The sequence below is a fragment of the Propithecus coquereli genome, unplaced genomic scaffold (assembly GCF_000956105.1).
Source record: "Propithecus coquereli isolate 6110/MARCELLA unplaced genomic scaffold, Pcoq_1.0 Scaffold120, whole genome shotgun sequence".
Lineage (NCBI taxonomy): Eukaryota > Metazoa > Chordata > Mammalia > Primates > Indriidae > Propithecus > Propithecus coquereli.
Window position 1 is genome coordinate 6,628,155 of NW_012136081.1, and position 13,314 is coordinate 6,641,468.

The window sequence follows — 13,314 nt, forward strand, 5'->3', positions numbered from 1 at the left end:
CCCGGCCTATTTTGGGTCTATTTTTATACTTTCCACATCTCTATTCAATCTTTCCTCTTGCTTCCTGAATACATGGAATACAGTTATAATAATAACTGTTTTTATGGGGGCAATATATTAGCTTCACTTAAAAGAAAACTCTTATAAATGATAGTCAAGTGCCATCTAGATCTTAAGGAGCTTCCATTTTTCCAGCTCAGTCAATTAGAATAGCATTAGGTTTTGTTTTTTTAATTTCTCTCCTTTTCACTGGGCCCTTCCAACACAATGAATGAAGGAGATATCATTAATTTAAGCAGCCCATCAGTGACTGTCATTAGACTGTTTAGTAAGGAATGCCTTCCCACGATATTTTAGCCAGACAATTGGCTATATCCCTTGCAGCAAGCACTGCAATGAATGTGATTGTCATTGTCAATAGCTTTGACTATTGCAAAAGATAAGCTAATTGAATGCCTTGAAAGTATCATCCACTGGTCAGATGGTAAACTTTATTCAGTATTATTTACATTAATAGTTAAACTTGATTGCAGTCTGTGAGGCTTCAGCATTCATGTATAGGCCTTGGCAAGCCTATTTTTGTGATGTGGCAGCAGAGATAGAACACTATGCATTAAAAGCACTTTTTTTGGTAATAAGTTTAATCCCCTGCCCCAAGAGGAAAGCCGATTAAGTTGTATTATCATGTCATCAACTTATTCTAGTACCTCAGTGTTCAGTCCTGTTACCTGCATATCTTCTGAAAAGAAATAGCTGTTATTAATGCCTTTTTGTTTTCCACTAAGTGTACATACACTACAGAATAAGTGTAGGAGTTTTATGTTTACCATTTGAGTCTTGCAACACTAAAGATATTTTAAGTATCAGTCATGATGGTAATTTCTCTATAAAAGATGCTTAAATGGAACATTGTTTTTAAGATCAAACTCCCCACCTTCACAAAAATGGCCAAACTGCAATAAAAATTATGGCATATCAAAAATAATAACAACGTTCGAGGCCAGGAGTTTGAGACCAGCCTGAGACTCCGTTCTCTGCAAAAAATAGAAAAATTAGCCAGGCATAGTCCCAGCTAAGAGGCTGAGGCAGGAGGATGGCTTGAGCCCAGGAGTTTGAGGTTGCAGTGAGCTATGATGGCACTGCTGTACTCTAGCCCCAGGTAACAGAGCAAAATCCTGTCTCCAAAAAAAAAAAAGGAAAGAAAAAAAAGTAATAACAATAACTCTTTTAATGTCTTTGTCTACTATTTGTTGTGTTAGTTCTGGATTAATTATGATTAAGTTTTTTCTTTATTTTTTCCTGCTTCTTAGCAAGCCTGTTAATTTTTGATTAGAAGAAAGGCACTGTGAATATTATCTTGATGGGTGCTGTATATTTTTGTATTCCTATAAATAATTTTGAACTTTGTTCTCTGATGCTATTGAATTACTTGGAAATAGTTTGATCCTTTGGATCTTGCTTCTGTTTTTAAGCTTTATTAGACAAAACCAGAGGAGTGTTTATTGGAGGTTAATTTTTTTCTCCATTCCCAAGGCAAGACTTTTGTTAGTTTTCTACCTAATGCTCCATAAATTATGAGGGTGTTTTTCCACTGATAGATAGGAACGGTCGCTATTCCTGGCCCTGTATAAGCTCCACATATCGTTCCCTCTAATCTTAATGGCTCTTTACCTGGATTATTTTCTCCACAAGAATGATCTGATCAGTACTCAACTGAACAGCAGAGGGGTTAGTCCCTCTGCAGACATCCAGAATTTCAGTGCAGCTCTCTCCTCTTGGTACTCTGCTCTGAAAACTTTAGCTGTCCTGGTATCCCTGGATTCCCCAGCTCCATCTATTCAACTTAGGGAGACCACCAAACTTTGCCTGGATTCCTTCTCCCTGTTCCATGGCCTCCATACTTTGTCTAGACAGCACACAGGGATAATCGTTATTTTGTTCAATGAAACAGAAATCATTTGTTTTCCATCTCTCAGGAATGACTATCCCATTTGTTGCCTGATGTCCAATGTCTTAAGAGCCATTGTTTCGTATGTTGTATCTGGATTTTCTTTTTTAATTTTAGGCTGGAGGGTATATCTGGTCCCTGTCACTCCACTGTGGCCAGAAGCCACTGTATGATTATTTCATCCTTAATCTCTCATTTACTCATCCTATACTTTAGTTCCGGATAAGTCAATCCTACAGACTGGAGCTAAGAGAGCTAGAAAAGTGGGCTTCAGTTAGACCCCTACTACCAGCTACACCTAGAATCTGGAGATATCAGAATTTCCTAGCTATGATTTCCCTTTGCTCATTAGGGGAGCCTAACACAAAACCAGCCAAAGCTATTTGACATCCTTAAGAGTAGAGACCCCACCTAATGAAAGTCCATTTGCCTTTGCTTTGTTGGTGTAAAAAAAGAAAAACTTTTTTTAAAAAAAGAAACTCTAGATCTCCTACATCCGAAGAGGTGAACAGAAAAAATGTATTTTTCATTAGAAACATAAGAATCCTACCATATCACCCCATTATAATAGTAGCTATGTGCTTAGCACTTTACATAATCTTATTCAAAATTCATAATAATTATTTTTATTTAAGAGACAAGATCTTACTCTTGCCCAGGCTGAAGTGCAGTGACCCAAACATAGCTCACTGCAAACTCAAATTTCTGAGCTCAAGTGATCCTCCTTTCTCAGCCTCCCAAGTAGATAGTACCACAGGTGTGTGCCACCACGCCCAGCTGATTTTTAAAATAATTTTTTGTAGAGACAGGGTCTTGCTATGTTGCCCAGGCTGGCCTGGAACTCTTGGCCTTAAGCAATCTTCCTGTCTCAGCCTCCCAAAGTGCTGGGATTGTAGGCATGAGCCACCATGCCTGGCGCACAACAATCATTTTAGATATGCTTCATTCCTATTTTACTGATAAAGAAACTGAGGCTTAGAAAGGTTAAGTAACTGCCACAATAATGCCAACAACTAGTTAGTGACAAAATGGAATTCAGGCAATGTTTAACCATGCTCTTAACCTCTGTGTAATACTATGTTCTATGAAGTTTTTCTGAACCACAGACTTCCTTGCTGAAAGGCTAACTTCAGATCGTGTAGTCTAAAACACTGGCACCTACCCACCCTGAATTCAGGATCCCCACATACCAAAATGGAAGATTTCTACCAAATTACTAATTATTACTTTACACTTACCTGCTTCACCTCACATGAGCAGTGGTGAAGAAATCGGTGCTGGGTGATCTCATGAAATACTTTGTGCAGTTTGGTCCCAAACTCCTGTGTGTCAGCTGCCTACAATGAACCACAGATAGAACATGCTGAGTTCCAGTACTAGAAAGCAAGGGAGAAGTATTCACAGAAGTTTATATAGGGGGATGATGAGGCAGACAGGAAGGCAAACCACTGGTATTGCTCACATGGTGTCAGAGGTTTCCTTTGTTTCTATGAAGGCAGGAGAGGAAAACAGAAGGCCTGGGATACTGGGCATAAGTTAGGTGGTTGTGGCTCCTGTGTGCCTTCCCACTTCTGTCACCTAAGTAAGATCCTTCAAACAGATCCTATTTCTGTAGGAGATAAATACCCCAAAGATCCATCTATTTATGAAGGGGCTATATAAACTACTCTTCTGTAAAATAAGTTTCCAAGAGAGCAGAGGTCCACTGAACAACTGAGGCTGATATGAGACCTTTTCCTCAGATAAGCCTTTTAGGGAGAACAGGGACAAAAGAACACAGTTTGCACCCATAGGGAATGGGCCATAGCCTTCTACTTTTTAATACAAAATTGTAGGATATTAGAGTTAAAGGGGACCAGAGTGATCACCTAATGCAACACACTAATTTTATAGATGAGAAAATTTAAATTCTGAAAGGAGAAGTGACTCTCCCAAGATCTCACAGCTATTTAGTATAAACGTTAGGGCTTTAATGCATACCTTCAAATTCCCAATACAGAGTTCTTCTCTCTACCCTATACTAGCCACATGACCTGGAAAGCTGACGCTATGACAGAATGCACTAGCTTGTAAAGGTGTTAAACTCTTTGATCTGTAACTCCATCTATAGAAGTTTATTCTAGGAAATAATTCAAAAGAAGATTCCATATAAAGGTATTGCTGAGGCACTATTTATATCAGCAAAAAGACTGTAAACAACTTAAATGTCTAACAGAGGAATAGTTTATTAAATTAGATAAAAATACTATAGTGGAATATTATTTAACTGAAACAAAATTCTAAAACTGTTGAAACAGGGAAAAATGTCAAATTATATAAGAAAATAGAATGCTTTGGTTATAATTATGTATGGGATAAGCAAAAATTTTAAATGGTGATAAAATTCATCAGCTATTATTTCAAGTGTGTGTGTGTTATACTATCTTTCCAGAAAAAAAAAAGGAAAAAAAACTGAAGCAAGAGACATGGAACTAATGTGTTCCCCATTGATAATATTAATACCAGTTGGTCAGCACACATTCCTAAAAGGAAGAAAAGAAGCTAACGTTGAGAACCTATCATACGCCACACACTTTCACACTGTCTTATTCCTTTCCGGCTGCTGTAACAAATTACCATAGGCTGGGTGGGTTATAACCAATGAAAATTTATTTCTCACAGTCCTGGAGGCTGGAAGTCTGAGATCAAGGTGCCAGCACGGTCGGGTTCTGGTGAGGGCGCTCTTCTGGGTTGCAGACTGCCTAACTTCTCCCTGTGTCCTCATGTGGCAGAGAGGCAAGGGTCTCTCTTGGGCCTTTTTTATAAGAGCACTAATCCCATTCATGAGGGTGGACCCTAATGACCTAATCATCTCCAAAGGCCACAAACCTCCTAATACCATTACCTTGAGGGGTTAGGATTTCAACATATGAGTTTTGGGGAGATACAAACATTCAGACCATAGCACACATTTAGTCCTCACACTCATAATAATGCTGTGAGGTACTATTATTTTTTCCAATTTGTAGGTGGGGCTCAGAGAAGTTAAATACAGGCATAAGTCCACATAGCTAGTAAGTAAATGAGTCAGGATTTGAACCTAAGCCTTTGACACTTTACACCATTCCATACCATCACATACTTAAGGTTGATACTTAACGTTGCTCAGTTACTTCCAATGTATTCTATCACTATGAGGTAGCAGAGCATTGTCCAACAAGGAGTTGGAAATCACTGATCTAATCCTAGCTTTCCTCTTAACTAGCTATGTGACCTAAAGGAAGTAGAAATCTTCAATAACTTGTTTTCTCATTTATAAAATAGTATACACACTACTATTCATTCAACAAATATTTCTTAAAACATTTAGGCCTGGTACTATGTAGGATCACAGTAAGAGCAAATAAAATAATGTTCCTAAAAGCACAGTGCATGTTGCAAAGGCAGTGGGCACTTCAGCATCCCCAATCCCCTACTAACCTGAAGGGCCTGGAGACACATTGTCCGGAAGCTGCTGCAGGTGCTTCCAGTCACAACACTCATGATGGAATTCACAGCCACCGCAAGTGAGGCCTGCAGTCTCTGATGAGCCTGGACACGTAACACATGAGAGGAGACTGCGCTAATGCCAAGCTGCTGGTTCCGAGAATCCCAAAGGGGCCAAAGATTTCAGTCGGGGCAGGATTTCAACAATTCTTCCCTTCTATCAACAGTACGTACTGAGATCGATCATGACACATCTTTACATCATGACACTTAGGGATTAAAACAAATTTTTAAAATGTTCTCTCCTTTCATAAAGATGACTTATTGACACAGACACATTCAGAAAAGACAAGCAATGAGACATTGGTCAATAAAACAGATACATTATTTTTTTTAAAAAGCTTTAAGTTTTGCTTTCTTAGTGTGGTTGTTTTTTCCCTGAATAGGGGGCCATATGAAGTGAGAAATGTGTTACCAAAAGTACAGAGGATGGATGCATTCAGAAATTCAAGTACAAAGAGAAAGTGGTGCTATAAAGAATTAGGAAAATGAGGGAAGAATGTAAGATTTAGTGACAAAGCAGCTCCAGAATTATGTGTGGGAAGGGGAGATATGTAGATGAGGGAGAAGTGCTTTGTCAGTCATTTTTCTCTATTAGCTATTTCCCTATTTACTCAAACCCAACTACTAGGAGGTAAGACTAAGTAAGCTGGTTACAGTGACCCACCTAAATTACAGCTTGAGCGCCTAGGCTAGATGCGGTGTTAAAAGATCACCCCAGGTGACAGAAGAGGAAAGGAAGGGCCACTAAGGGAGGAAGGACTCTTGGCCCCTGCCTGCTATATACTATCTTTTTCTTAGAGAGTAGGAGAAAGGAGGCTGTGAATTTCTTATTACCTTGGCAGCCTGGTGATGCTGTTCCAAGACCTGGTCCACAGTGAACTGGATGGAATCTTGTACTACACTGTGGCTCTCCATGAGGATGGCACTGAGATGAGTAGTGAGCAAAGTATGGACTCCTACGGGGAGGAAGAATGTCCATAACCATGAGTGAGGGTGGCTACTTCAAGACTGCTGTTCATGTGCTCTGAGTCAGAGCTGGGAGTGGGAAAGATGTCTCTTGGAAGAAAAGGCCATTACCTATCCACAAATAATTACTTTTAAAGACAAAACCTCACAGCAACCTACAAACCCACCAAATTCTCACTTATAAATGAAAGAAAGCTCAGGAAAATTAAAGTGAGGAATGACATTATTTTTGAAGAAACAAATGAGGGATCCTGTTTAATTCACATCGGAAATATATATTAATACTACATACTAGAAACAACGATACTGGTGACTGCCAGAGGAGAGTAGAAAGAGGGAGAGGAGAAGCCCTGGAGAGTGTGTCTAACCCTACTCCATTCCTATTGAGCATCACTGTTGTGGGGATTCTTCCAGATGTGCTGTGGTAAAGGAAGGGTTAAAGCTCACAAAGATGACTCTGAGAACCCCTCGCTTGCATAAGGTCCTTTTGAATGGAGGATTATCTCTCTTTCAGAAAAGCTAACATGTGAGAGCAATGGGCAAAAATATGTCTTCAAACAATAGGCTACCATCAAACGATCCTGCTGCAGCAGAAACAGGAAGCCAAGTTCACTTGACAGGCCACCTGGAGAAAATGCTTCTTCATCCTCCTTTGTGTTTTCAGTGTTGTTCTACTCTCTCCTGGATAGTCTGTTCAGATACTGTGGTGAAGCAGCCTAAGGCTGGCTGGCTTTTCTCAGGACTGCATTAAAAATGCAAGCCAGAAGGAAAACTCTCTATCACAAGGCACCAGGATGCTTTTCTGCTAGGGAAGGTAATACGGGCTAAGCTCAAAAGGAGTCTGGAGCTAGAATCAGGAGAACATACATTCTATGCTCAATTTTACCACCAACTAGTGATGGCTAAGTTGCTTCACTTTTCTTATTTCAGTACAGAAAATGGCTTTATATCACCTGCTTCATAGGTATGTTGTGCAAATAAACTGGGATGATTTACATGAAGTGTTTTGAAATGTACACTGCAATATTCAACGGAAAAATATTGCTATTGCTGTGATGACTGATATCTGGATTACTATTTTCCATAGTCTGGTCCTGAAAATAGCTTCAAGAAATCAGACCCCTTTTGATAGCAGACATTAAATTTAAAAACCAAAGTTCATTCCTAAAACTGCTGATACCACCAGATGCTTTTGACATTGTGGCAAAATAATGAGTTAATCACAGAAAAGTTACCATGACAAGGTAGGCAGAAGGCCAATTATATAATTTTTTTTACAGATACATGGAAACAGACTGTAATTTTGCACAATCTGTTTCCTAAAAGAAGGAGCCTGGAGAAAGCTTTCAAGAATATGAGAAAGAAGAGGGGGAAGGAGAAGATAAAATCACTCTCTGTCCATATCTGCCTCCCTCACTGCACATCCTCTTCAGAGGCTAGTCCTAAACCACCAGATATGTGACATTTGAAAAGATACTATGTTTACTAATTCAGTGATGAATTTCTTTTTAATCCAACACTGAGTACAAGTACTGATATACTACAGGCCTTCAGAGTCAAGCTAAACAGAAGTGTATAAATTATCACGGTACTATAAGAATGATAAGTAACACTAGTTTCTGAGGAATTGGAGTTCTTAAGCTATGTTCAATAGCACCCAGAACGTGGTATCAGGTTTGCGTTATCCTAGGATTATCCTCTGGCAGACCTTTAAAAAAAAACCTGCTTCAAGGTAGCAGATCTTAAGTTTTAAGAGACTTTTAGTCTTGGAAGGACTTTTGACATTATCTAGTCTAACAATCTCATGTTAAAGATATGAAAAGGGGCCGGGCGCAGTGGCTCACGCCTGTAATCCTAGCACTCTGGGAGTGCTAGGCCGAGGCGGGCGGATTGTTTGAGCTCAGGAGTTCGAAACCAGCCTGAGCAAGAGCGAGACCCCCGTCTCTACTAAAAATAGAAAGAAATTAATCAGACAACTAAAACTATATAGAAAAAAAAAATTAGCCAAAAAAATTAGCCAGGCATGGTGGCGCATGCCTGTAGTCCCAGCTACTTGGGAGGCTGAGGCAGAAGGATTGCTTGAGCCCAGGAGTTTGAGGTTGCTGTGAGCTAGGCTGACGCCACGGCACTCACTCTAGCCCAGGCAAAAGAGTAAGACTCTGTCTCAAAAAAAAAAAAAAAAAAAGATATGGAAAGGGAGGCTCAGATGATTTGTTTCCCAAAAATCACTGAGGAAGCTGGTATTAGAGCTAAAATAAAACCCAGGTTTTTTGATTCTACCTTGATGTTCTTTCCACAGTAGTAAGCTGCTTCTCTTATCAGCCTCTGTCTATATGACCACAGGCCAGGTAACAGCCCTAGGAATCCTCACCCTAGACCTCTTTGCTAGAGCCTCATTAGTTTGGGTCTCATCTATTTCTCATTCCTGTGGCCTTAATCTATGGAACAGTGAGGCATCAAAGAACACCAGCTCCTCAAATAAAGGGCTGCAAGCCAGAGCCCAGCAAACAGTGCTTCTCTCCTAGAGTATGCACAATATGTACTGGGAAAAGGTAGGAGAGGTTTGGGAGGAAGGCAGCACAAAGAATCCCACAGGTGGCAATGGTTTGTTCAACAAATAGTCGGCACCAGTCAACGTGCGCTCTTCTGGTCTGGGGTTGTAAGAGGTCTCATTTTTCTTATGATTCAGGGGGAGGGCCACACCAAACAGCACTGGAATGCCTGCAGAGCAGAGTTCCACGAAAACATACCAGCCCACAGAGAAAGAACACAAAAACATATCAGAAGCACCAAAAGGGAAGCTCAGGAACTTTTCCCCAAATTTGTATAAGCTCCACTTCTCCTTGTAACTTCCCTCAAAGTTTAGGAATACATTGAGAAACACTTAAGTTTGTGTCCCAGGATTTATTGAATTAAAATGCATAAGCCAACTCCGACTGACAGTCAGTGGTTTTCAAATTTTACTATATTTAAGAATCACTTGAGAATCTTATTTCAAATGCAGATTCTTAAACTGTACCAGATTTTTACATTATTTCAAAATAAGGAAAAGTAAAAATTAATCACTGGCCCAGGAAGCTGCACATTTTCAAATAATCTAGGTGATTCTGATGCATGCATCTCATGGACCATAAGCTGAAACAACTGCTTTACCTTTAAAAGAGAGATTTTTTGTTGTGTGGGGTTTTGTTGTTGTTGTTTTTTTTGAGATGGGATGTCACTTTATCACCCAGGCTGGAGTGCAGTGGCATGATCATAGCTCACCGCAGCCTCAAAGTCCTGAGCTAGAGCGACCCTCCCACCTTAGCCTCCCAAGTAGCTGGGATTACAGGCACAAGCTACCGTGCCTGGCGAGAGAACCTTTTTGAAAACAGGTTATCACCTAATAGTTAAACGCCAAAGCCTCCCCCTTACATTTCTGAACAAGGACAAGCATACATTTCTTTAATCCACTTGGAAAAGCAGTATGGTGATGAAAAGTTCTCAAGACTGGCTGTACATCAGAATCATCTGAGAAGCTTTAAAAACATACTGAGACCTGGGCCCCACCTCTGTCCAAGGAAGTCAGAATCTTTGAGGTGAAGTTTGAATTATTTTTAGACACTCCGAGGTTGTGTGGCTAAGGCTTAGAACCACTGAACCCTGGGGAGCATTATATGAAGTGTCTGCTGATTTCCTGCCAACCAAATCTGGGAATGTCATCATTTATGTGAGGCACCAACATAATGGATCTTTCCCATAGGGCATATAATTTGTTTAATTTAACAAGCAAGGTTTCTCACTGAAATTGTTTTTTTTTTTTTTTTTGAGACAGAGTCTCGCTCTGTTGCCGGGGCTAGAGTGCCGTGGCGTCATCCCATCAGCCTAGCTCACAGCAACCTCAAACTCCTGGGCTCAAGCGATCCTCCTGCCTCAGCCTCCCAAGTAGCTGGGACTACAGGCATGCGCCACCATGCCCGGCTAATTTTTTCTATATATTTTTAGTTGTCCGATTAATTTCTTTCTATTTTTAGTAGAGACGGGGTCTCGCTCTTGCTCAGGCTGGTTTCGAACTCCTGAGCTCAAACAATCTGCCCGCCTCGGCCTGTTAGGATTACAGGCGTGAGCCACCGCGCCCGGCCTGAAATTCTTTATTCTACAGAAATACATCTAATTCAGATATCTGCGTTACGCAAAGTCTCCGTTTCTTTATCTTCTCAGCATTTGGCACACCCCAGCTGGCAGTCCCATCCTCCTATACCTACCCCAGATTTCCATTTGCTGGACTGGAAACCCGTTGTGGAAATCCACAAAGAGAAAAAGCAGCAGAGTGTGTCCCTGAGTGTCCGTATTCTGAGACTGAGCCCCTTCGCTGGATTCCACCAGATAACTCACATCTGGAAGCACCAAATCTAGAGGATAAGATATCACACCAATTCCTGACATAAATAAAGACTTATAGAAATGCTAAGTGACTAAAGAACGTATATTCTGAACACAGAAGCATCTGAGAATAGGAGATCTAAATTCAAACATTCACTTCCCCTCTTGAACTTGTTTCTCTATCCACACGATGGAAGCAAATAATAGTGACTCACTCACAGGAAGAACATCAAAATAACAACTGGGTGTGTAAAATGCAAACCAAACAATACTCCTTTGCATTTATTGGGAAACACTAAATTCACTGATTTCCTCATACAACTTTCCAAGGCAGGTATGGCTAGTAAGAGGCAGAGGTCAGATTCAAGCCTGAGTAATGATAATAACAACAGCTAACTTGTGCTACATGCCAGGTACCATGTTAAATTCTCATATACTGTCTTAACATTTAGACTTCATAACAACACTATGAGGTAGGACCTATTCTTATACCTTTTACAGATAAGGAAAGAGGCACAGATATGTTAAATACCTTGCCCAATGTGAGCTAGTAAATGGTAGAACTGAGTTTTAGACCTTGCTAGACTGACGCCAAAATCTGTGTTCTCAACCCAAATATTGTGTGATATTTGTATTCCTAAGTAATTCAATGCCCTGTGGTCACTTTCTAGCACCTTGACCCTTTGGAATACAATCTGGATAGTGCTACATTCCAGAGCCATATGGAGAAGCACCTCTATGTGGATCCTGCTTCTATCCTTTAGAGTAATGAAGGAGGGAGATGAGGGGACATTTCTTATATATTCATTTCCAGAGTTAACTGAGCAAGTTCAGGCATCATGCGGTAGCAAAAAATAAAGTAAATTAACAAAGCCTGAAAACAAAAATGAAAGAGAAAAAGAAATATGGAGATTTCTAGAAATTCACCTAGGTCATCCCTCTATTCAAAATCTTGGTAGCCTGACAGATTAAGACCAAACATTCTTTTCTCACAAAACTATTTACCTCCAGAGACCCTGTCCCAGGTCACCCTCCTCTCAAACCCACCCTCTGGAATCACTACCCACTCAGGAACAAAGAACCTTATCTCCAGGCTTCCTTCCCAGGCGAAGATCCCATCATTGCCCCCCCCGCCCCGCCCCGAGATACTGCCCCACCCCAAGAGGCTTCAACCTTCTCATACCAGTCACAACCCTAGAATATCTCTTCCTTAACATCTTCCTTGGGATCCAAATGACCAGACTATCTTCTGAATTTCAAAGGATTCTAGTGAACAACAGTCAAGCTCAAAACTGCAAACCTCCTAGACATCAGCCCATGGTTTCATATTTCTGTTTCCCAATTTTATTTATTGGTTCAATTATTAACCTCCCAACTTTTAGCATGATTCACCCAAAGCTAATGTGGTTAGGCCCTACAGGAATATTATAGCCAGCTTCCTAGGTTTAGTATTATGGTCTTGAATTTATGTTGTGTTTTAACTTTTTCTAAGTAATTTTATATGGATTTTCTCATTTCATCATGAAGCATTTCTCTTCCACAATAGTTCAAAGGTGTCATTGCTCCTTTAGTCATCTTTCTAAAGTCCCTGAGTTGACAGATTAAGGTACAATAGAAACCCTCTGAACAAGTCGCTAGGAGGAGGAGCAGGAATAGAAGTGGCAGCAGAGGAAGTGAGAGGAGAACCAGCATCCACGTGCAATGCCAAACAGGCTCTGATGGGGCTCTGCCTGTTTGACATCTATTTGCTACTCCAAGTGATCTCTTAAACTCAGCCTGACCCCCATCCCCAATCCCAGCCTAGGCCATCAGATCACTGGGTCCTATTTTTAAATATACCTGCTATTTACATTTCCTTTCTCTAATACCCTTCAGGTTTCTTCATTCCTGTACAAAGAGAGGGGGACATACCTTTATCCAAATTGAGATCGAAATTGGGCACCATATGCAAGTGGTATTTTTTCCAGTCAATGAAATAAGAGGTATCTTTGAACACAGTAGTAACTGGCTGCTCCCGACCTGACAGTATCAGAGGCAGACCCAAAGGTCCATACAGAAATATGTATAGCTGCTAAAGAAAACTGCCAAATTTTAGTTTCTTATGATTATGTATTCACTTGTATAAAACAAACATAACACTGACCTGGTTCATACTCCCAGAAATAAACAAATGTACTATTTAATTACATCTTGAGCGTTTTCCACACCAAAGATAGGTGTGAGGCACCAGAGAGAGCCACTAGGATATCCAGAAATTTATTCTGGGTTTAATAAATATGAGCTACAGGTATAGTATTGGGACAGTTAATTTACTCATCTTATGCATTCGATCATAGATTTGAGTGGCACCATGGGTTAACGCTGTTTTAAATTCTGGGGGTACAAAAATGAATATTCAGATTTAATACCTATCTTCAAGTTATCATATTTACAGTATGGGAGATAGACATAAAAACCAATAAACTATAATATAATGGGATACATGCCAGAATAGAAGTATATACAAAGGG

At 40.2% G+C, this 13,314-nt stretch overlaps 1 protein-coding gene across 1 annotated transcript in view; it reads right to left on the bottom strand.

The window, feature by feature from the left end:
* The window catches only part of LOC105827275 (chromosome unknown open reading frame, human C11orf80), a 26,682-nt gene extending 14,685 nt beyond the window's left edge, over positions 1-11,997 (bottom strand). The window contains exons 1-5 of the mRNA XM_012665339.1: positions 11,988-11,997; positions 10,687-10,833; positions 6,311-6,432; positions 5,408-5,518; positions 3,187-3,285 (exon numbers count right to left, since the gene is read on the bottom strand). Coding sequence (XP_012520793.1) covers positions 3,187-3,285; positions 5,408-5,518; positions 6,311-6,432; positions 10,687-10,699 — 345 coding nt within the window. The 5' untranslated portion in view covers positions 10,700-10,833; positions 11,988-11,997. The remainder of the gene's footprint in view (positions 1-3,186; positions 3,286-5,407; positions 5,519-6,310; positions 6,433-10,686; positions 10,834-11,987) is intronic.
* Between the last annotated feature and the right edge of the window lie 1,317 nt (positions 11,998-13,314).